At 36.3% G+C, this 22,697-nt stretch overlaps 1 protein-coding gene across 1 annotated transcript in view; it reads right to left on the bottom strand.

The window, feature by feature from the left end:
• Positions 1-705: 705 nt before the first annotated feature.
• Positions 706-22,697, bottom strand: part of PRTG (protogenin) — a 134,363-nt gene continuing 112,371 nt past the window's right edge. Inside the window, exons 15-20 of the mRNA XM_020981348.2 lie at positions 22,485-22,655; positions 10,800-10,982; positions 8,164-8,284; positions 5,617-5,782; positions 3,972-4,076; positions 706-3,344 (exon numbers count right to left, since the gene is read on the bottom strand). Coding sequence (XP_020837007.1) covers positions 2,940-3,344; positions 3,972-4,076; positions 5,617-5,782; positions 8,164-8,284; positions 10,800-10,982; positions 22,485-22,655 — 1,151 coding nt within the window. The 3' untranslated portion in view covers positions 706-2,939. The remainder of the gene's footprint in view (positions 3,345-3,971; positions 4,077-5,616; positions 5,783-8,163; positions 8,285-10,799; positions 10,983-22,484; positions 22,656-22,697) is intronic.

The following is a 22,697-nucleotide window of genomic DNA, read 5'->3' as shown; positions in this document are numbered from 1 at the left end:
TGATGAGCAACATCTACTTGTACACTTGGCATAAAAATGAAATGCATTGTATTAGTACTTATAACAAATAAATCTTTGGAGAAGAATACAGCTACCCTTTGCATATTAGCCCCTTTGAAGTGAAAAACTCTGAAGTGCCCCTACTCTGAAAGAGAGCAATAAACTTCACCTTTTGGTAACAAATTCAAACTTAGATTTAGCATGCTTTAGCTAAGTAGAAAGTCATCTTTGCTGTATACTAAAATTTTTGCTGGATGAGACATATACATGTGTATGTATATATCTTTGGTGAAAAAAATTTTTTCCCCTCCAACAAGTAGATTCATCAATTTAAAAATATTTACTCTAATACTGTATTATTGGAAAACTACTTGCTGAAGAAAAAAAAATTATGCTTGACATTCTTTAGAACTATTTGCTGGTAAAATGCTCTGGTAACAATAAGGTAGTTAAAACTGTAGAAGTCTATACTAATCTATTTAATCAACTACAATCATATAGGCCCTATAGTTTTGGGTTAGTAACTACTTGGATAATAAAATTTATTCAGCACTTCAAACCTATAGACGTTTTTAGCTAATTCAAAATTTTTTGAAAATAATTTTCAACTTCTCTTTTCTACAGAAAATTCTTTGGTAACAGGATTATTATCATTATTATTATTATTATTATTATTATTATTATTATTATTATTATAAAGCCTGTCTAGCAACAATATGTAAAAGAAAAAAGGTACTGGTACATAATAAGCAAAGAGTTAACAGCCTAAAGATCTGTATCAACTATGGCCTGGTTTATCAAAAAAACAAACAAAATCCTTTTCTTCAAGGACTCTGGATTAGTTTCTTAGGCTTTAACACTAGCTCCAAGTCAAACCATTCCTAGATGCACATTCCATAATCTTGATGGGCTATTTTTTAGCTTTTAAAAATTAAAAGCTTTTGAATTTTGTTTGCTTTTTGATAATGTTTATAAAATTTTTTTAAAAGATCTAATTATATTCCATAATTTTAGACACTGGTAAATTTGGCCCTATATGCTGCTCCTATTTAAAAAGCAAAAAACACCATACCCTGTCAGTTTGCCCACATTTTCATGAGGCAGCTCAAAAGCAACACAATGTTCCCTGAGTACAGGAAAAAAAAATAACACTAGAATAACTTTAAAAGGAGGTAGTATAAAACAGGAGCTGTAAAAGGCAGAAGCAGCATTTATCTTTGCATCAGACTGTTCACCTAAAGCTCTGCTTTTTCATTTCTTCAGGAAGCCCGCATTTTAAATGATCTTTTAAGGGAAGCTCTGAATTTGAGTTAAAAGCAGTTGTCTTGCAAAACCGCTTAAAATTGGTTTGCTTTTAAGCATATTCATTTTGGCACACAACTGTATATAATCCAATAAATATGTCCACATCATTGTTTGGGAATGATAGAATGGGAGAGGGGGTCCTCCAGTTCATTTTAAAATCCTACCCGACAATAACCCTATTTATTCAGGGAAGGTTTTAATGAGATTCAAATATAAAATTCTTCTTAAAATAAGGCCCCAAAGTAATTTCTAGACAATTTTTGTAACTCTAAAGGAATAGGGAACCATTTCAAGACCATGTCATTTAAAAAAATCCCCTTATGCTGCTTGGGGTAGTGTTTAGTACAAAGCTCAATAAACGCTTATGACCCAATACTCTCTATAACGCTCTACTGTATAGACTGTATGCCTATTTAAAATCAGCATGAGGATAAAAATCTCCCCCTGAAGTTAACACTCTTCATTAACAGCACTGATACTGAAGGAAGAAATAGTACTGATTTCTCTAAATAATTCAAGAAAATGGATAGAGCTCTGAATACTTGTAATTTTGGAGAGCTATTGTACTTTACAATAAAAAGCATCCATAAAATTCAGTATATACTTAAGGCAACTTTATGTGCTCCTGTCCTAAGCAACTTTATGAAAATTGACAAGGCATAAGGCAAAGAATTTCATACTAAATAATGGAAGGCACCGTTACAGTGATGTTTTAATAGTTCATTTTACTGTCTACTGGTGTTCATCCTGATCCTTTGGGAAGTTTCCTCATTCATTCAAAGCCAAGCCAGAATTAGGAAACAACCTACAAACTTAAAAGAATTCATTCTCAAAAATGAGTTTTGCAGTTAACCCTGCGAGAACGATGAATGTGAAATACTTCTATGGACAGGCTGCAGACAGTGTAGCCTTTTGAACAACATTGAGGGCACACTGCAAAGGCACAGCTCTGGGAGGGTTATTTGGGTATACTCAGGCTCTAAAGGCAAATCCTAAATGCCTTCAAAGATGTAATTTGATACATGCAATAAAAAACACATTCTGTTATTTCAATAGAGGTCTTTTTTTTTTTTTACCAGTGATTAAAAATGATCCCACTTCCCCCAACCCCCAATTAAATGGTTCAGCACTTCTCCTGGTCAGAGGTACTGAATTATCTCAATTATGTAGTTATTATAATTTGTTAAAAAGTCAGAGCTTCAGATAAACATTCTAACTCTTCCACCTATCACTCCTTCAATCAAACACATTACACATACAGCAATTAAAAAAAAAACGCTAGTAGGAAGTATCATTGGTTACATAGCTGAAATCAACTATAACACAAATGAGGTCAATTAGTTGTCTTCAGAGTTCACCATTTGGCAAACTGAGGTAGATAGTCAGCAAAGGGGCTTAAAAAGTCCTCTTTGCTCCAGTGATATATTCTAAACTCTAGTCAGATATCTTGACCTTTTCACATTTCTGACAATAAAACATTCAAAACAAGTCAGTTTGAAAATAAACAAAAAGACATTCAACAAAAATATCAAAAACACCCAGTAAGACATCAGGACTTTCACAACATGCTTTGGCTTCCTGTTCATTGTCCTTCGAACAGACATATATACTGTGAGCATGTCTGGCATGGCTGTCTAGACTGGAAACTCATTTTTATCAAAGCACAGCATTGCAGACTGTAATTGTAAAGATGAGGTAGAAATCTGCTCAGCAACCAACTGCATTGGAGTGTCTTCACATTTATTCATGGCAGGATCTCCACCTGCATCACTGCCTAAGAAGGAATTAGAGGTAGGGGGCGTGGTACTTATGACTGAAGAGAGGTGGAGCTCATCATTAGATTCATGGGAGAATCTTCCAGAATCTCCAGTCTCATGGCTTCCTTCACTATTTGCAGAATGTTCTGTGTCAGCTGTAATCCCAAAGGGCACTTGGAAACTGGTTGGTTGGCCTGGAGAACTGGGGGAGTCTTCATCACTTATTAATACAGTAGTGCCTGGCTGATAAAAGCAGACTGTTTGAACAAATTTTCTTTGAGGCTGTGCGGAAAAAACAAAACAAAACATAGAAATGATAATAAAGCACCTACAGAAAATCTCAAGTGCTAATAAGTGGAAATGATAATGAGTCTGATTTCATGCGTTCTAGAAAAAGCCACTTTTTAAACACAAACAAGATTTTGTTGAGTCATTTCAGTCATGTCTGAATGTCCATGACCCCTTTTGGGGTCTTCTTGGGAAAGATACTGGGATGGTTTGCCATTTCCTTCTCCAGCTCATTTTACAAATGAGGAAATTGAGGCAAATAGGGCTGAGTGACTAGCGCAGGGTCCCACAGATAGTGTCTGAGACTGGATTTGAACTCAGGTCTCCCTGACTCCAGGCCTGGCACTCTATACACTATGCCAACTATCTGCCCTTGTAATAGAATTTCCTCAATATTATCTATAGTTTTGAAACAGTTCATTTTTATAAGCTGGGTAAGTACTTTTAGCAAATCGTTTACTTTGTGCGGCTAAAGTTAATAAGTCATATCTATAATGAAGAGAATCATATATGACATTTTTTAAAAACTTAAAATTAATGTATAGATATTTTAGTTCTTTCCCTTCTTTATAAATATGGTTTCATATGGAGTACTTTCAGGCCTGAGTTTAGATGAGTTACCTGCTCAATTTTCACCTTCTTAGCGTCTTGAAAAAAGAGCCATTTCTTCTTAGGGTTACTTTTTGTTACGGGACCATAGCTATTAATAATTAGGTCAGTTCCACCCTAAAATAAAAAGGGAAATTTTAAATTTTCTAACTTCAAAAGCTTCAGCATATTACATTTGTATTCAAAAGAAAATAATAGAATAAACAAGAAATAAATTACATGGTATCATTTTTTTGACTCTAGTAATAAATATCAACATGGGATATTTATAAGGTTATATCTAGATTGACCAAAGACACAGAACATGATGCATTTTGTATGTATTTTATGTGCATACTATTTCTATTATTCTGTGCTACATGCAAGCACAAATAGTCAAGTACCCTTTGATGGATTTCTGATTCATTTTCATGGGTATTCCCACCAGCAGAAAAGATTATGATCCATCCATGCTTTCTCAGCTCCTGTCATTCCTATCTACGTCTTTCACCAAATCTACCCAACAGGGGCTTTCCTCTAATTCTTTTAATATTGTGTAATGCCCTTACAGTATCTCTCACTCTTTCCAAATGACTAGGCCACCTCTTTTTTTGATCACGATGATGGCTTTCAGAGTCACATCTCATGCGCCGCCTACTACGTATCTGTTCATTACCCTTTGAGTCATTTATAGTTCTGAATTTTCTAAGGTTGTGGGGGTCCATTATTCCCAGCAGTGGAAAATTACTGGTAGAATAATGGTGTTTAAAAGTTTTGTTGTTGTTCAGTAGTTTCAGTCATATCCAACTCTTTGTGACCCCATTTGGGGTTTCCTCAGCAAAGATACTACAGTGGTTTGCCATTTCCTTCTATGAGTTTTTAATTCTGAAACGATGCCATTGAAAATTATTAAACTGTGTGTACCTTTTGATACAGTGATACCAGTATTAGGTCTATAACCCAAACAGACCAAAGCACAAAGGAAAAGGTACCATGTTACCAAAACATTTGTAGCAGCTCTTCCTGTAGTGGTAAAGAAATGGAAACTAAAGAAGTACCCATCAATTAGGGAATGGCTGAACCCATGATAGTATATGAATGTTAGAGAATATTCGTGTGTTGTAAGAAATGAAGAAGGGATGTTTTCAGAGAAACCTGGGTAGACGTGTGAATTGACAGTGAGTGAAGTGAGCAGAACCATGGGAACAATTAATACAATAACAAGACATTGTAAAAACAGACAACTTTGAAGGAATTAAGAATGCTGATCAAAGAAATAATCCAAAGGTTTCATAGAACTAATGATGAAACACGTTATCTCTCTCTTGACAGAGAGGTGATGGATTCAGGGTGCATAATGAGATATATTTTTTGGACATGGCTAATGTTTTGCTTGACTATGTATATTTCTTGAAAGGGTTTTGTTTTTCTTTTTAAATGGTAGGGGAGGTAGAGAAAATGTAGTTTTATGGGCTTCTAAAGCAGTGTGCATTTAAGGATCATTCAAAGTGCTTCGTGATTTCTCAACTGTGATTCAGAACAATCTTCTCTTTAATCCTTTGGGAAACATAGTTACTTTGCATATGGGCTAACTTTTTGATAAATGTATTTTACACAGGGCATAAAAATGCATATAGGCAACTGTAATATACTGCATTAGCTTCTAAACTCAGAGTACCTTTGCATCAATGAAGTTATTTTGTGCTATCATCGGTAGTAAGGATTCTTCATTCTCTACAATTCCTTCCAGGTTCTTTCTCATCTCATTTCCACTGGCTAATGAGGCACTGGTTCGAGACAACTGCTCAGTTCCTGTTTGTGAAGTTTTAGAAGCAGATGTTTTCCTAAAATATTTTTAAATTGAAAAAAGGAAATATTATCACATAGAAGAAATATGCAAAAATACTAAATTTATACAAATTATATTTTGTGAAGAATAACATTCTCTAATATTTTTTTCTTTACCATATATAGACGTTACCACAATTAACTCTAGTTGTCAATAGTACTAGATTTTACTTTCATCAAAAAACACTTTAACTTTGAGGAACCTACTTACCTTTTCCCATTAATTTCTATACATGTAAAACCTTTCCCCTTAATAGTTAAGCATCAATTCTCTAACATTTATGAAGTGCTTCAGTTGTTAAATAGTATTATTTCTTTTCATGTTAATTATAAACAATTATTTTCGAACCTTATCATTTTCTAAAAATTTCTGAGATAACCTTTTAGTTTGTTGTACAGTCAAAACAGCTGTAATCTATCAAGTTTTAATGACAGTGACTGTTAACAACAGTGCAGATTATGAACGAGACTTTGACATATGAATATGTGAAAAAAGTTAGTGATTTATTCACCCACAATTCATTTATAATCTAAAGTACAGAATTTAAAAGATTTCTTTAAAAATCATTAAAGGTACAAAATAAGACATTAAAACTGAACTGTTTTATCTGAAGGTGGTTTGGAGGTTCTATTATCAGTATTACATGTTTGTACAGTCAAATCTAGATGATCTGCTAATGGAAGGGAAACAGAAGCATGAATAATTTAAAAATCTTGTATGATTGGTTTTGACTTTCAAAAAGCAGATTTACCTTCCTAATGATATTTCTTCTAGACTAATATTAAAATTAAGAATACATTCTTTGAGCATAAATCAGTTGAGAATAAAGGGAGTTAGGGGGCAGCTAGGATAGAGCACTGGCCCTAGAGTCAGGAGGATCTGAGTTCAAATCCGTCCTCAGACACTTGACACTTACTAGCTGTGTGACCCTGGGCAAGTCACTTAACTCCATTGCCTAGCTCCCCAAAAAATAAAATAAAAGGATATTTAGGGGTAGCTAGGTGGCGCAGTAGACAGAGCTGCTGCCTTGGAGTCAGGAGGACCTGGGTTCAAATGCAGCCTCAGACACTTGAAACTTATTAGCTGTGTGACCCTGGGCAAGTCGCTTAACCCTGATTGCCTCACCAAAAAAAAAAAAAAAGGCAAAAAAAAAAGAATAAAGAGAGCTAGCTTATGAGTAAATAAACGGCTAAGAGAACTATTCTAAAATTTAAAACTTTTGGTTTAAATAAAGGATAATTTTCATAAGGCTAAAAATTGATCATATATGTGATCTATATAAAAATGTAGACTATTTCCTAGGTTGGACTGACAATATGTCAAAAGACAAAAAATGAAAACACCTCAACTTATGTGTAAAAAGGATGTTTGTATATTAAAATTAATTTTTCTTCTTTACTGAAGAGGAAATTTTTTGCTCCCTCCACCCTAACCTATTCCTTTTACTTGTTACAGCTTGTCACAGCACTTAGCACAGGGAATTTGGAGCCTGCCATCAGCATTTAGTTGTAGAAATCAGCACTGGATTCTGAACTCACAAACAGCTTTGTAATTCCCCTTTGAGTTTTAGGAAGGAACAGGTTACAAATTAAGCAGTTATGAGCTTTCCCACCTCCATTTAAAGACATATTTAAACTGCTTAAACCAGAATGGCATGAATGATGAAAACCTGGCTGCTTAGGGTCCACCACTTCAGCAGCTACAAATCAATAGTGGTTTGAAATGGTAACATCAAAATTGCCCAGTTTTACATTGTAGAATTCTATTCCTCTCATATTCTGTTCATAGAAACCTCAAAGTAGTTCTCTTTAATTACAGATCAATAGGAGTTATTTTTATAGCAGCTTCTCCAAAAGGAGTAAACTATTTATATTACTCTGGTTAGCTGTAGTCATAAAAATTTATTAGTTCTTCCTGAACAATGAATCATTTAGGCATTTGAAATGGGTACTTGAATATGTAGAAATCCAAGAGGTTTTGATTAAAGATCCCCTTTATAATCAAGTGCCTCACATTTGGTGTATCACATAGAAATGGCCTAAGAGTATCCTGGCATCTCATTTAAAACAACAAAGAAACCAGGAAAACTTTTCTTTGAATATTTCAACAGAAGAGCAGTTTTTTTTTAACAAAGTAAACAATGATGACAAAATAACGTCACAATAAAGATTTATTTGTTAGAATTTCTATCACAAAGAATCTCATTAAAGTACAAAAATATAAATGAGAGTTTTATATAGAAAGATATTACCTCTGCCCCACAATTTTCCAAAGTATTCTCTATACCCTAACTTTTACTAATGTGGTTTGCTTTGTGGTAATAGCTAGCTGTATTTTCTTTTAAACCATCTAAGACCTCTGTCAATGAACACATACCTGGCTTTGCTTCGATAGATCAAAATGAGGATACAGATAAGGATGCAAGTCAGGGCTATGCAAACACCAACAACAATGCCAGTCATGGACTTCTGGTCCAATTGATAATAGCCAGAATAAGCTGTAGGGGAAAACAGTGTATTTATTTCAAAGAGTATATCATAAAAACAAATGATTGTTATACTTCAAAGAATTCTCCATTGCTTGGTTTCTTCTTGTTCACTTTTTCCTAAGAGAGACTAGTGAGTAGTGGTCACAGAGAATGGCAGTGCATGCCTGTAATCTCTCCTACCAGGGAGGCTGAGGCTGGTAGATTTCTTAATCTTGGAGGGTTCAAAGCTGTAGCGCACTAAGTTGATCAGATGTACACATTAAGTCTGGCATCAATGCAGTGAGCCTCTGGGAATGGTGGAGGTGGAGAGGTTGTGGAGGCTTCCTAAGGAAGGGCAAACTGGCCCAGGCTGGAAACAGAACAGGTCAAAGATTCCATGCTACTCAGGACTGGGATGGGGCCTGTGAGTAATCACTGCACTTCCATCCAGGATAAGAAAGGAAGAGCCAGTCGCAAAAAGTATGTATGTACGTATGTATGTACGTATGTATGTATGTATGTATGTATGCATGTATGTAGGTATGTATGTATGTATGTGTATGTGTAAATATATATATTTATATGCATTTTCACACACAATATACTATCTAATATATAGTTAAATATAAGAAAGAAACGAAGGAAGGTGTAGGAAAGAAAGGAAGGAACAAAGGGAGGAAGGAAGGATAGTTTCAGATAGAAAATGCATGTAAATTAAATACTTTTTTTTTTACAATCAAGGAAGTCCACTGGCTATTTTTATTTCAACATGTACAAAATACAGATATTTCCTGATACACAAAAGGTTTACATTCTAGTTAAGTCAGCTGAGAAGCAAACATCTATAGGTTATCGATTATTTTTATGATTGAGAGACAGGAACTAGACCTGTAATTGTAATTCCTAAATAAGAAAACACCTTCCACCATGTGTGTTGGCATGTTCTCTGCAGCTGAGAGTCTTAGAGAGTTGTGTAAAACACTGAGAGCTTAAGCGACTTGGCCAGGGTCATAAAGTCAGCTTGTGTCAGGGACAGGACTTGAACCCAGATCTTCCTTTTTCTAAGGCCAAATCTCTATTCACTATGACATGCAGTAATCAGCTTGACTTAACATTAAAGAATTTAGGGTACATTCCTTCACAGTCAGCTACCATCCTGTTCTTGTGACCATGGCTACTCTTTACCTCTGTTACTGCTGAATCTGGCGCTGAACACCTATTTTCATAACAACTCATGTTCCCCTCACTGCCTCCTTAGTAATGCTGGTACTTTGGAAGGCTACAGACTCACACAGGTCTGAGGCAGTCTCCATTTGCTAAGTGGGTGGAGGATGAAAGTGTCAGATTGGAGTGAGTAGCCTTTTAAGAGGTTCTGTCCTACTGTTAAACAGCTTCTGTGGAGAGAAATGAGCAAACACTTTCTTTCACACTTTCTGTGGAAAAAGAAAACAATGCCCTTCTCAGCCTAAACTCTGACAATGCTCATTTCCAGGCAAGTAAACAAAGGGGCTGCCCACCATTTATCCTTGAATACAATTCATGAAAATGCTTCTTGGAAGAGAGGTGATGGAAAGTAGGGCACAGGTCCAGTAATTGTTGCTAGGACTAAAGTGGCCTCTTTACCCAGTGACAGCACAGAGGGCAAAAAAGAGTACCAAGCATTAGGATGGTGGTGGGGATGTGCCAACAGTAGGAAGAGGAACGTGAATGTGGTAGAGAGAAGGTAGAACTTAACCAACAGCATTTACTTTTAACCTTATGCTAGCTTAGAATTCCACAAAGTGGGTTTCTTCATTTTAGGTGAAACCTGCAATTATAACTCTGAATGGCCAGTAATATCCTGAAAAAATATGGTTTCAAGCTCTTCCCACAGAACCACACAAAGACACTATCTGTTAGTGGGCACTTTTTGTACATACTGAGGTATTCTTTCTCTACTTATACACAGATGTGTCAAATTAATAGCTCACATGGAAGAGGAATCCATCTCTTTCACAAATAACAGACAACTGTGTGGGAGATGTCAAACAAAGGCAAAAAACTGTGGAATATGAGGCTTTTCTCAATAGAGGTGCTAGATGCACGCTGCTAGGTACAAACTGTATGGGTGGAAGCACTGGGTGGTAGGTTCTCAGGGTGGCAATAATGTAAGAGAGGAGTGGTTTCCCCATGCAGATCATCGCTGTACCACTCTGCTGATTATGGCTTTTGTTACAAATTTGCGCCCTCAGTATTTGGTACAACCAGTTTCTGTACAAGATGTTGAGTCACTGATAACTCTGCCAAAGGACGAAAGAGTAGAACTGGAGAATTAGAGGCAAAGTAGATCCAACTCCAGATCCAGATAGTTTCAGGGAGGTGCAAAGGGAAAACCAGAAGAAAGCATGAGAAGCAAGGCAGGTGACCTTTGGTGGAAGGTTTAGAAGTAAAGAGTAACAAGTACTGAGATAGCTAGGAACCCATTAGGGTGATTAAAGAAGGAAAGATAGGACTGAAGAGACTTTCCCCCCTAAGGCTTGAGAAAAAATACAGCATTCCTACAGACCTTTGGCATCAGCAGAATCTAAACGTTTCGGCCTTTGATTTGATTCAGAGGTTTCCTTCGGAAGAACTGAGAGCTCTACTGAATTGGAGAAGGGTCCCTCTCCCACTTCGTTGGATGCCGCTACCTTCACAATGTAGACGTTTCCCGCCACCAGATTTTCCAGTAAAGCCATGGTTATTGCTCCTATAAATACATAAATTCCTGGTTAGCACAAGAGAACAAACTCTCTCGACAACATCTCCCATTTATTTAAGACTTTTCAATTTACAAAATACTTTTCATACATCTCATTTGAACCATATAACAACTCCATAAGGTAGGTAGTTCAAGTATTACTATTTCTATTTCATAGGTGAGTAAAACTGAAAGCCTTAATGTTAACTGACTTCTCTGAAGTCATACAGCTAGTTAAATGGCAAACGTGGGATTTAAACAGGTTTTGAGATTACAATCCAGTACAACCTCTCCAATACTATTCTTTAAATACAATTTTAAAAAGTCAATCAACAAGTACTTATTAAGCACCTACTATGTGCCAGGAATTGTGATAGACCTTAGCAAATAAAATATACAAAATAAACATAAAGGAAATAAACAAATTCAAATAAATACGAAGTAGTTAAATATAAGGTAATTTGTAAGAGAAGGAGCTCTAGCAGTTGCGGAAGATCAGAAAAGACTTCCTAGAGAAGGTGGTATTTGTGCTGAGCCTGGAAGGAATAAGGTAATTGTTTGAAGTAGAGATGAGAAGGAAGTGTATTTCAGCAATGGTGGATGGCCAGTGCAAAGACCTGGAGGAAGGAGATGGACCACCATATGTGAGAAACAGAGAAAAAGCCCTTCTGTGCTGGATTGTAGATTGCAGGAAAAGAAGCAATACCCAAAGATTGTTTGGGCCCAGGCTGTGAAGGGCCTTAAAAGCCAAACACACAAGTTTATATTTTATCCTGGAAGTAATAGGGGATCACTGGAGTTAAGATTGAGTAAGGGAGAGACTTGTCACATTCGTACTTAAGGAAAACTACTTTAATGGAGAGTGGTCTAGATAAGGGAAGAGACATGAAGCAGGGAGACCAGTTAGGTATCTGCAATAATCTAAGTGAGAAGTGACAAGGGCCTAAACTAAGATGGTAGCTGTGTGAGTAGAAAAAAGGGGTTGATTTTAAGAGATGTTGTGGAGGTAGAAGTTACAAGATTTGGGCAGTTGTTGTAAGAGTAATATCCTAATTCCTCCCTACCTTGCAAATTAGTTTTTCCTTACAAGTTATTAAAACATTTCTTTATACCTGGTTGGCTCAAAGGACTGAAGGCTCGGACTGCTGACATATCTCATCACGGCCTGAGTACAAAACAGCCTTGAGGAGCTTCAGGGATGCTTCGCTACTTGATGGTGAATCATGATGGGTAATAGTTAAGGGGAGCTTTGTTCAGATGAATCAGTGCAAAGTGTCATCAGTGCCTATCCTAGTTTAGTGTTCTTCTCTTGCCATAGCTAAGTAAATCTCTTTTTTGTTAAGTATTCAATGACGTAAGAAGTAGTTCATTTTGTTTAAATGTTGAACCTAATCAACTAGGGGACTGGCCTGAGTTAGACTAACTGGATAATTTAGGTGAGGAGCAATGAGAAGTGGAGGATAATGCTAAGGTTATGAATCTGTGAGACTGGAATATAATTCTAGTCTTTATATCTAAATTATTAATTATTAATAAATTAATAATTATTAAATTATTAAATTCCAGTCTTTTTTAATTTAAATTTTTTAATTTTTTCCATACGCTTTTGAGTTGAAAATTTTTCTCCCTTTTCCTCCCCACCACCGTCCCCAAGACGGCACACAATCTGATATAGCCATTCAACATATTTTCACATTAGTGAAGTTGTAAGTAAAAATTAAAACCAAGAGAGATGAGGAACCATCAGAAAGATGAAACAAAACTCAACAGAAGGTAAAAATAAGTGATAGCGATTCGACTTCCATAGTTCTTTCTTTGAATGTGAACAGCATTATTCATCCCGAGGCCTCTGGAAATGTCTTAGATCCTCATAATGCTGAGAAAGGTTCAGTTTAACAATCTTAGTCATTGCATAACGTGGCTGTTATTGTGTACAAAGTCCTCTTGGTTCTGCTCACTTCACTCAGCATCAGACCATATAAGTCTTTCCAGGTTTTTCTGAAGTCAGCCTGTTCATCATTTCTTACAGCACAATAGTATTCCATTACATTCATATACCACAACTTGCTCAGCCATTCCCCAATTGATGGGCATCCTCTCAATTTCCAATTCTTTGCCACCACAAAAAGAGCTGCTATGTATATTTTTGTACATGTGGGTCCTTTTCCCATTTGTTTGATCTCTTTGGGATATAGCCCTAGAAGTGCTATTGCTGGATCAAAGGGTATGCACATTTTTGTAGCCCTTTGGGCATAGTTCCAAATTGTTCTCCAAAATGGTTGGATCATTTCACAACTCCACCAACAATGTATTAGCGTTCCAATTTTCCCACATCCTCTCCAACATTTATCGTTTTCCTGTTTTGTCATGTTGGCCAATCTGATAGGTGTGATGTGGTACCTCAGAGTTGTTTTGATTTGCATTTCTCTAATCAATAACGATTTAGAGCATTTTTTCATATGACTATAGATGGCTTTAATTTCTTCATCTGAGAACTGTCCATATCCTTTGACCATTTATCAATTGGGGAATGGCTTGTGTTCTTATAAATTTGTCTTAATTCTCTATATATTTTAGAAATGAGGCCTTTATCAGAAAGACTGGTTGTAAAAATTCCCAATTTTCTACCTTCCTTCTAATCTTAGTTGCATTGTCTTCTTTCTGCAAAAACTTTTCAATTTAATGTAATCAAAATTATCCATTTTGCTTTTCATAATGTTCTCTATCTCCTGTTTGGTCATGAATTCTTCTGTTCTCCATAGATCTGATAGGTAAACTATTCCTTGTTCTCCCAGTTTACTTATGGTATCAGCCTTTATATCTAAGTCCTGAACCCATTTTGACTTTATTTTGGTATATGGTGTGAGATTTGGGTCTATGCCTAGTTTCTGCCATAATTACATATAAATAGGGAAGTTTAAAACAAAGAAGGGTTATGGGGAAAAGACAACTAGCTCCCCATGTTGAATTTGAGATGACATCCAGGACATTTAGTTTGAAATGTCCAATAGGGAATTGGTAATGTGAGATTTAAACCCAGAAAGAAAAGAATGAATACTATTTTCTTCCTAATAAATGGAGATCCAAGATTCCTACCTGTACCATGTAAACTGTGAGAAAATGAGAAATTAATATGCAACCTTCAAAATTTGATGAGCCTTGATATGAAATGTCTATCTGAAGCCCTGCAATGATTTGTTGTTGTTTAGTTATTTTTCAGTCATGTCCTACTCTTTGTGACCCCTTTTCAGGTTTTCTTGGCAAAAATACTGCCGTGGTTTGCCATTTCCTTCTCCAGCTCATTTTACAGATGAGGAAACAGAGGCAAACAGGGTTAGGTGACATGCCCAGGGTCACACAGCTAATAAGTCTGTGAGGTAGGATTTGAACTCAAGTCTTCCAGGCCTGGTACCATTAAAATGATAATAGAGTGTTATCTTTTTTTTTTTTGAGAAAAAAATGAGGAACACCAATGATGAGAATATCTGAGTGACAGAATTCTAAGAATTCGAAGCTGTCTTAACTACACTCGGGAATGGACCGCACAGGGTCGCCCAGGATTTGTACTGGGTCTTCCACAAGTTTACCATGACTCTGGGAAACCCTAACAACAGTTCCAGTGAGTCTATAACCAAGGACTTTACTCCAAGTTTATATCCAGTGAACTATTGCCCCCTTGTTGCTTCCATTATGGGAAGTCAGCAAGAGCCTAATCTTTTAAGCTGGCGTCCTAATGCACATGGCACCACTTCAGGTCACAGGGTATGAGACAGCTAAACTAGAATGGCAATATCAGGAGCTGACTAGAGGATGTTTTGGTGATCTTAGGTTTCAACTTGACCTTAAAAGCATGTGATCTACTTTAGAGTACAACTGTTAGATAAATACACAGACCCCTATATTTAGAGTTGACTTAGACAAATAGAATAAAAAAAAATAGATATGCCTGACACACTACATCCAGCTGGTATAAGGAATGCTTCAAACCATTCACTTCTTTTTAAAATTCCATTTAAAATTTTTATTTTTACTTTTATTTTTAATTTGACAAATAAAGAAGCAATTAAATGGAGTAACTATTGTTTTGATATTCTTTTTGTTACAGAAGACCAAACATGTTTAATTTTGAAAATGGTGGCTTAGAAAATTTCAAAATATCATTACTCTAGATTCCAAATAAGTCTCATTATGAAACAGTGAAGTTATTTGACACTTAGCTCCATTTAGAGGATTATTTCCTCATTTTCATGATCAACAAAATATGTAAAAGGGCTTTTTTTTAATAGGCAAAAAAGAAACTACCTCAAAAACCCTAGCTCTTTCATAAACAAATAACCCCCCCCAAAAAAACTGCAAAAAGTAAACAAAATAGAAGCAAAACATGAGGACTCTGGGACCAAAGCAGTCATCGTTTTCAGCACCATTATTAATGGCAAAAGTTCATATTGCAGTATTAGAGATCCTTTCCCAATGGTGCTTTTCAGATGGGCTGAATCATTAAAGAGCCTAAGCTCTTTGGACTGATTTACTGCACACCAGATGTGTAACGGCTGTAACCTCTGATCTACTTGGAGATCAGAGAAAGGGGAAAATGGTACTTCAAACTGCACAGGCAGTAATTCACCATCACATTATTGTCTAACCATTTTATCAAGTCATCATTTTAGACAACATCACAGAAACTTAATTGACAGACATTAAAATACTGGAACTCATGGAACAATTTTGCTTTTGTTTTATATTAAAATTTGAACTGGTTAAGGAACATTTTAAATGTTTATATCTGAAAAAAAACCCAGCAGTACAAGGGTGTGTGTGTGTGTGTGTGTGTGTGTGTGTGTGTGTGTGTGTGTGTGTGAGAGAGAGAGAGAGAGAGAGAGAGAGAGAGAGAGAGAATTATATAGACAACAGAAAGAAACTTACATGTCAGGAAGACTGATAAAGATAAATGACAAGCTATATTCGTTGTAGAGTTGGAGGATGGAGTACTGTTGCCAAAGGCAGTGACAATGACACTCATTTGTTATTCAGTTGTTTCATCTGTGTCCAACTCTCTGTGACCCCATTTGGGGTTTTCTTGGCAGAGATACTGGAGTGGTTTGCCATTTCCTTCTCCAGCTCATTTTACAGATGAGGAAACTGAGGCAAACAATGTTAAGTGACTTGCCCAGGGTAACACAGCTAGTAAGAGTCTGAGGCCAGATTTGAACTCAGGAAGATGAGTCTTCTTGACTCCAAGTCCGGCACTCTATCCACTGCATCACCTAACTGCCTCAATAATACTCCTACAACCCTAGAAAACATATTGAGCATATGAGAGAATTCAGGAAGTCAAAAGCACACAGTTGCCCTAGCCATTCATATATAAAAAAGACATGATTTAAGAAGTCCAAGAAGATTCCTTTTCTCTCCAAATAGTTATGTTACAACCCGTGTGTCTTGGAAGGAGGAGGAGAAGAGATTAACGGAAATGGGAGCTATATGGAGGCATTGGCCAGAAGAAGTGAAATTCAGACTAGGTTTTTTTTAAAGTAAATTTTATTGATGCCTTTTGTTTTATAGCCATTTTAAAATATACTCCTTTTACTCCACCAAACAAACTAAATTCTCACTTGTAAGAAAGAAGAACAATAAACCAAAACCAACAATAGTTGACAGTGTTTGCAATGTAGTCCGCCACCTCTCTGTCAAGAGGAAGAGTGGGTGTCTCATATAGGACCATTATTGGTTTTTCAATTACTCAGACTTTGGCTTCCTTTTGATGTTTTTTTTTTTCCATTTACACTACTAAGATTTTTGTGTATATTCTTTTGTTTCTGCTTATTTCACTCTGAATCAGTTTACAGAAATCTATACATTTCCCTAAATTCCTTGTTTCTTACACAGTGATTCCATTTTATTCATATACCAGTTTGTTCAGCTATTCACTAATCAACAGATACCTATTTTGTTTCCAATTCTTTGCTAAGAGATTCAGACTTCTTTGTCAGAAGACCGTAGGGCAGGTAGAGCAAAGTGATAGAATTAGCTTAGTCAAAGTGGGTGGTCAGATCAGGAGTTTTAGAGGTAGATCCTTGAAGAGCACTAACATCTGGATTGAGACAGATTAAGAAGTAGAGACTGGATGGGTTGTAGGGAACAGGTGCTAGGACCAGTACAGAAGGGTTATCAACTTCTTCTACTCTGGATACTACATACCTTTGTATTCTTGCAGCCTGAGATCATATTAGCTTTCCTTGGCTATCTCAGTATATCTCTTACTTGATGAAAAGTTTGCAGTCCATTAAAATACACGGTTTTTTTTTTAAAAATATGAACTACTACATAGGCACATCTGTCCCAATTTGTATTTGGTATAGTTAATGCTTCAAACTTATATACAAGACTTTATATTTATTCCTAGTAAATATTATCTTACTAGCTTATGTCTATTGTTGCAGACTGCTACAGACTTTCTTGCATCTAGAATTTGAAGGATATTTATTTTTATTATTCACATTTAAATTAAGTCTTATATTCTTTGGTTCTAATCTTCAAGAGAGAGATAAAGATTTTTTTTTCTCCTTCAAAGAATACAGTTAGATTGCTCTCTTCCTGTGAGTGGCTCTCAGTGTTTCTTCCCTACCCCATATATCAGAAGACTGAATTAGAGAAAAAGCTGCATATTTCTAACACAAAAGATTTATAAACATAAGGATCCTCCATTTTTTAAGTGAACTCATTCTTGGAAATAGCATGGAACAATAAAATTATAAATAACAGATCATTTTGATCTCATGCACTGTTAAAATTAGAATGACCTATTCAGGGGATGCCCATCAGCTGGGGAATGGCTGAACAAGTTGTGGTATATGAATGTAATGGAATATTATTGTGCTATAAGGAATGATGAGCAGGCAGATTTCAAAAAACCTGGAAAGACTTGTATGGTCTGATGCTAAGTGAAGAGAGCAGAACCAGGAGAACATTGTAAACAGTAACAGCAAGATCGTATGTGAATGATTAAGCTCTTCTCAACAATACAATAATCCAAGACAATTCCAAAGGACTCAGGATAAAAAAATGCTATCCACCTCCAGAGAAAGAACTGACACAGTCTGAATGCAGATAGAAGCATATTATTTTTCATTTTCTTTATTTTTCTTGTGGTGGTTTTTTTTGTCTGTGTTTTCTTTCACAACATGACTAATATGGAAATATGTTTTGCATGACTACACATGTATAACCTGTATCAAACTGCTTAATGTCTCAGAGTGGGGGAAGGGAGACAGGAAGAGAGAGAATTTGGAACTCAAAATTTCAAACAATGAATGTTAAAAATTATTTTTACACGTAACTGGGAAAACCAAAATGTTCTAAATTAAAAAAAAAATGACCTCCAGGTCAAATGGAATGAAGTTACCTTTCCCCACTAGATGGAGTACTAACATTTCTTGAGAAAGAAATGACCATAAATTTGAGACCAAGCAAAATGTATCATTTTAAAAATTCTAGATGGAAAGTGACAAAAAAACCCCCAAAATATCTTGCCCTCATACTTAAAATTCTTTGTTTTTATAAATACAACACTCTTTGGTCATAGCTCAAGTGCCATAACGCAAACTGGGCTTGCCTAGGGGCAGATATAAAGACCCAGAATCTGCTTGCTCCACAAACCAGTAAAACATGGCTCAGGCAATCATTCTTATAAACAAGACTTCATATATGTAGTGTTTCTGAACCCATAACAAGTAATCCTGGCTCAGGTTTTGTACACTGGGTTGTAGTGTGATAAACTGATGTTCTCATAACAATTCTGTAGGATAATCAGTGTAAAGACACATATAGTTTAGTGTGGTAAGATTAGGAAGAGATTCATGTTGTGATAAAGATAAGTACTGAAATATATATATCAATCCTGGTATCAGCAGATATACAAGTAGCTACACTCAATATATCTATTCTGTCATAAAATATTAAATTTAGCCTCTTATCAACTTAGATCAGATGACTTCTTTAGATGTCATTATTAGTTTCCCAGGAAATTAAAACACTAGAAAAGGAAAGAGCAAGGGAATAAACATCTATATTGCACTTACCATGTACCAGGCATCATGCTAAGAACTTTTTACAAAAATTATCTCATTTGATACTCAAAACAACCTGGCTAGGTAGGCACTGTTATTATCCCCATTCTGCAGTTGAGGACACTGAGGTAATCAGAGGTTAAGTGATTTGACCAAGGTCACTTAGTAGTAAGTATCTGAGGCTAGATTTGAACTCAGGTCTTCTTGATTCTTGGCCCAGCATTCTATCTACTGCACCATTTCTCATATCATAATACCCCAAAATCACCATTGAATTTTGTATCCCTAAATATCATCTTAGATCTGTTAAGGGGTTCTCTAATGTCCTGAAATAGCTTGTTTGATAATAAACCAACAGACTGACTTTTCCATAGCTTCAGCTGATTTTAGGCAATATATTTATGGCTTCCAAAACTATTCCTGTTTGAATATAGAAAAACCAAGACTGTTTCCTTTGTCAATATCATCTAAATCTTGAGGTTACAGTAATTGGGCTTATTAATGAGTACTTAAGAATTTTGGTCCTTTAGACAATCCAATTAATACTAAGTCTAAATTCTTTAGAGAAAATTAATGCAAAAGGTTTTTAAGTACTTGGGGATGGCTTAATTGATAGAGTGCTAAAGACTCTGATTGTCCCTAGTATTTACTAGTTGGGTGGCCACTAGTGAGTTACTTCCTCTCTCTGGGCCTGTTTCCTCATATGCAAAATAGGTTTATTATAATAATACCTGAAGTACCCATCTCATAGGTTGGTTGTACTGCTGAAAAGAAAGAATGCACACAAGGTGTTCTGCAAACTTCCAAGCACTGCATGTCAGTTATTATTTTCAGAACACTCAGGCAGCAAATATTTATTAGGGTTATCAATATAAATTCATGAAAAGTCTAAGTTAGAGATTGTTTCTAAAGAAATAAAATTCTATTAGTTTCAAGTGTAAAATAGCTTAACTAGGTAAGCTGGAAAAAAAAGGCAGTAAGATATGATGGAATAAGCTCAAAATCAGGATTTGGGACACCTGAATTCCAGTCCCACCTTTATTAATAACTAGCTGTGCAACTGTGGGCAAATCACTTACACGCTCTGGGGTTTCTTCTAGATCTAAAATTCTATGATAAAGTGTTTGCCTAATTAGAGTCTCTGCTTTAATGAATAAATGTAAGTGGATAAATATTAAAGGATTAGCTTAAGCTACTCCTGCAGACAGGAAATAGCTGGGTTTTTTTTTCCCTGACCTAGTCTTTCGCTAATAGGCTATCTATTCCTTAGTTATGTCTCCTCTTGCCTGATCACGATATCTCTTCTCAGCCTCTTCTCTGGAACTTTCTACACTTGGCATAATCCTAGCTAGAAACTTCTGGTTTCTTTTTTTTGGGGGGGGGGGAACTTCTGGTTTCTTAGGTAATTGAAACCTCCCTGCCTGTGACCCTGGAGCCAGAAACCAATAAGACAACTGCGTTGGGCACCCCCTCTTCCTTATATCTGATTTTGAAGATGTAATTATCCTAAGCTGACTCCAGAGCTGCCATGAGCTATGGATCCCATGGTCCTAGAATAATGTAACTTCTTTCAGACATGACCTAAAGAACACTGTGGTGGAAACTCAGTGGTGACATTCCTTTCTTCTCCCTCCCAAGGCCTTGGGAGGGAGAAGGAAGGAGAAAAACAATAGCAAGAAAGGAGGAAGGTGAGAGAGAGAATGTGTGAAAACGAAAGGGAGGAGGAAAGGGGAGAAAGAAAATCCACGTGCCTGGAGGTGTCAGAAGAGTATTGGTGGACTACTGGGCAGCTAGGTGGTACAATGGATAGAGTGGTGGGCCCGGAGTCAGGAAGACCTAAGTTCAAATCTAGCTTAGACACTTACTAGCTGTGTGACCCTGGAGAAGTCACTAAACTCTCCTAGCCTCAGTTTCCTCATCTATAAAATGAGGATAATAATTGCACCTGCATCCCAGGGTTGTTGTGAGGATAAACTGAGACAATATTTGTAAAATACTTTGCAAACCTTAAAGTGCTACATAAATGCTAGCTGCTATTATTGTTATTCTTACCTAGTTTGGAAATGTGAGTCCCAGTCCCACTGTTAGGGACTACCCTAGTCTGAAAGCATCTGTCTTGGTCCCAGTGTAAAGAGTGGTCAGGGGACTATCTAGTACTCTTCCACGTATGACCTAGTGACCATGCCACCCATATGCTTAAGAAACTTTAGTGGCCACCTATAGTCTTTAAGGCAAAATGCAAGCTCCCCTGTATATCACCTATAGTTGTTTATAATCTGACTCTTTTCAAGTAGTTCACAAACAATATCCCTCCTACACACTGGCCATGCCAGCCACACCAGCCTATATTTCCTATGTGATGACTTACCTCCTATCTCTATGCCCTGGCATAAACTGTCCTCTATCCTTGAAATATAACCTTTCTTTTTAAACTGGGCCACTTAGGAACTACAGGTCTTTTCAAGGCTCAGTTTAAGTGATACTTCCTATTAAGAGGCCTTTCCAAAAATCCCTAAGTTACCCTAATCACTTGGTGTTTATTATGTACATATCTCACAAGTAAGTTGTATTCCCCTAATTGAATAGAGAGGCAGATAAGTGGTTCAGTGGACAAAAGGCTGGGCTGGGAGTCAGGAAGACCTGAGCTCAAATCCAGCCTCAGAAACCTACTGAGTGACACTAGTCTAATCACTTAACCTCTGTTTGCCTGAATATACTGGAGAAGGAAACAGAAAACCACTCCAGTATCTTTGCAAATTGAACAGAAGCTATTTGAGAGTAGAGACCATCTCGATTTTCTATTTGTATCCTAGCTGCCTAACACATTATCTGGCTGGCACATAGCAAGCACCTAAGAAATTTTTATTGATTGATTCTCTTATTGTCTATTGCCTTTTGCTTCCTTGGATTTCTTTTGTTGCAACATGTGCCCTTCCCTTAAACATCCTCAGCAAAGGGCCCATTGCTTTTAGCTTGTCTGGTAAACCTAAGCCCTTACCATCTAGCAATGGACTCTGAGGGCTGTCCTCTGCTTACACTAAAATTACATGGACTTTTTATAATACATGTGTATAACCTCTTCTGAAATACATTTTCTTAATTAGGTGAAATCTTAATTATACTACCAATTTGCTCATGAAGTTTTTTTTTTTTCCACAGTACAAAGCCTCTATGAACCTGAATAAGTGAGATATAAGTTAATGCTGCTTTGTTGTTTATGTACAACGATATATAGTAGCCAGGCATCTACAAAAAGAGCTGTTAGGAATTGCCCAAATGCAGAGAAAATGTAAATTCAAAATTTATAAAGAATTATCAATATAGTTTTGAAAACTGAATTAAAAACAAATCTTCAGAATATCAATCATTTTGACAAAATAGATAATCCTATCATAGATTAACTGTTAACTTTTTCCCAGTTCTTGCCAATTATGATCATATTTACCTTCTCGATGTAGAACTTGCCACTCTCCAGCAATCCATGCTTTCCTAGAAGCATATAGGATAGTGTAACGAGTCACAACTGCTTCTGGACCATCAGGGGGTTTCCAAGAAACTAAAGCAGTGTCATCCTCTATCAAAGTCACCTTCACTCCAACTGGTGGGCCTGTTGGTGCTATGCACACACAAAAATTTACAATATTACTAGGGGAAAGTC

Source organism: Phascolarctos cinereus, unplaced genomic scaffold, assembly GCF_003287225.1.
Source record: "Phascolarctos cinereus isolate Bilbo 61053 unplaced genomic scaffold, phaCin_HiC Scaffold_3;HRSCAF=262, whole genome shotgun sequence".
NCBI lineage: Eukaryota > Metazoa > Chordata > Mammalia > Diprotodontia > Phascolarctidae > Phascolarctos > Phascolarctos cinereus.
Note: the sequence above shows the minus strand (reverse complement) of the source record. Positions and strands in the feature narration are given on the sequence as shown.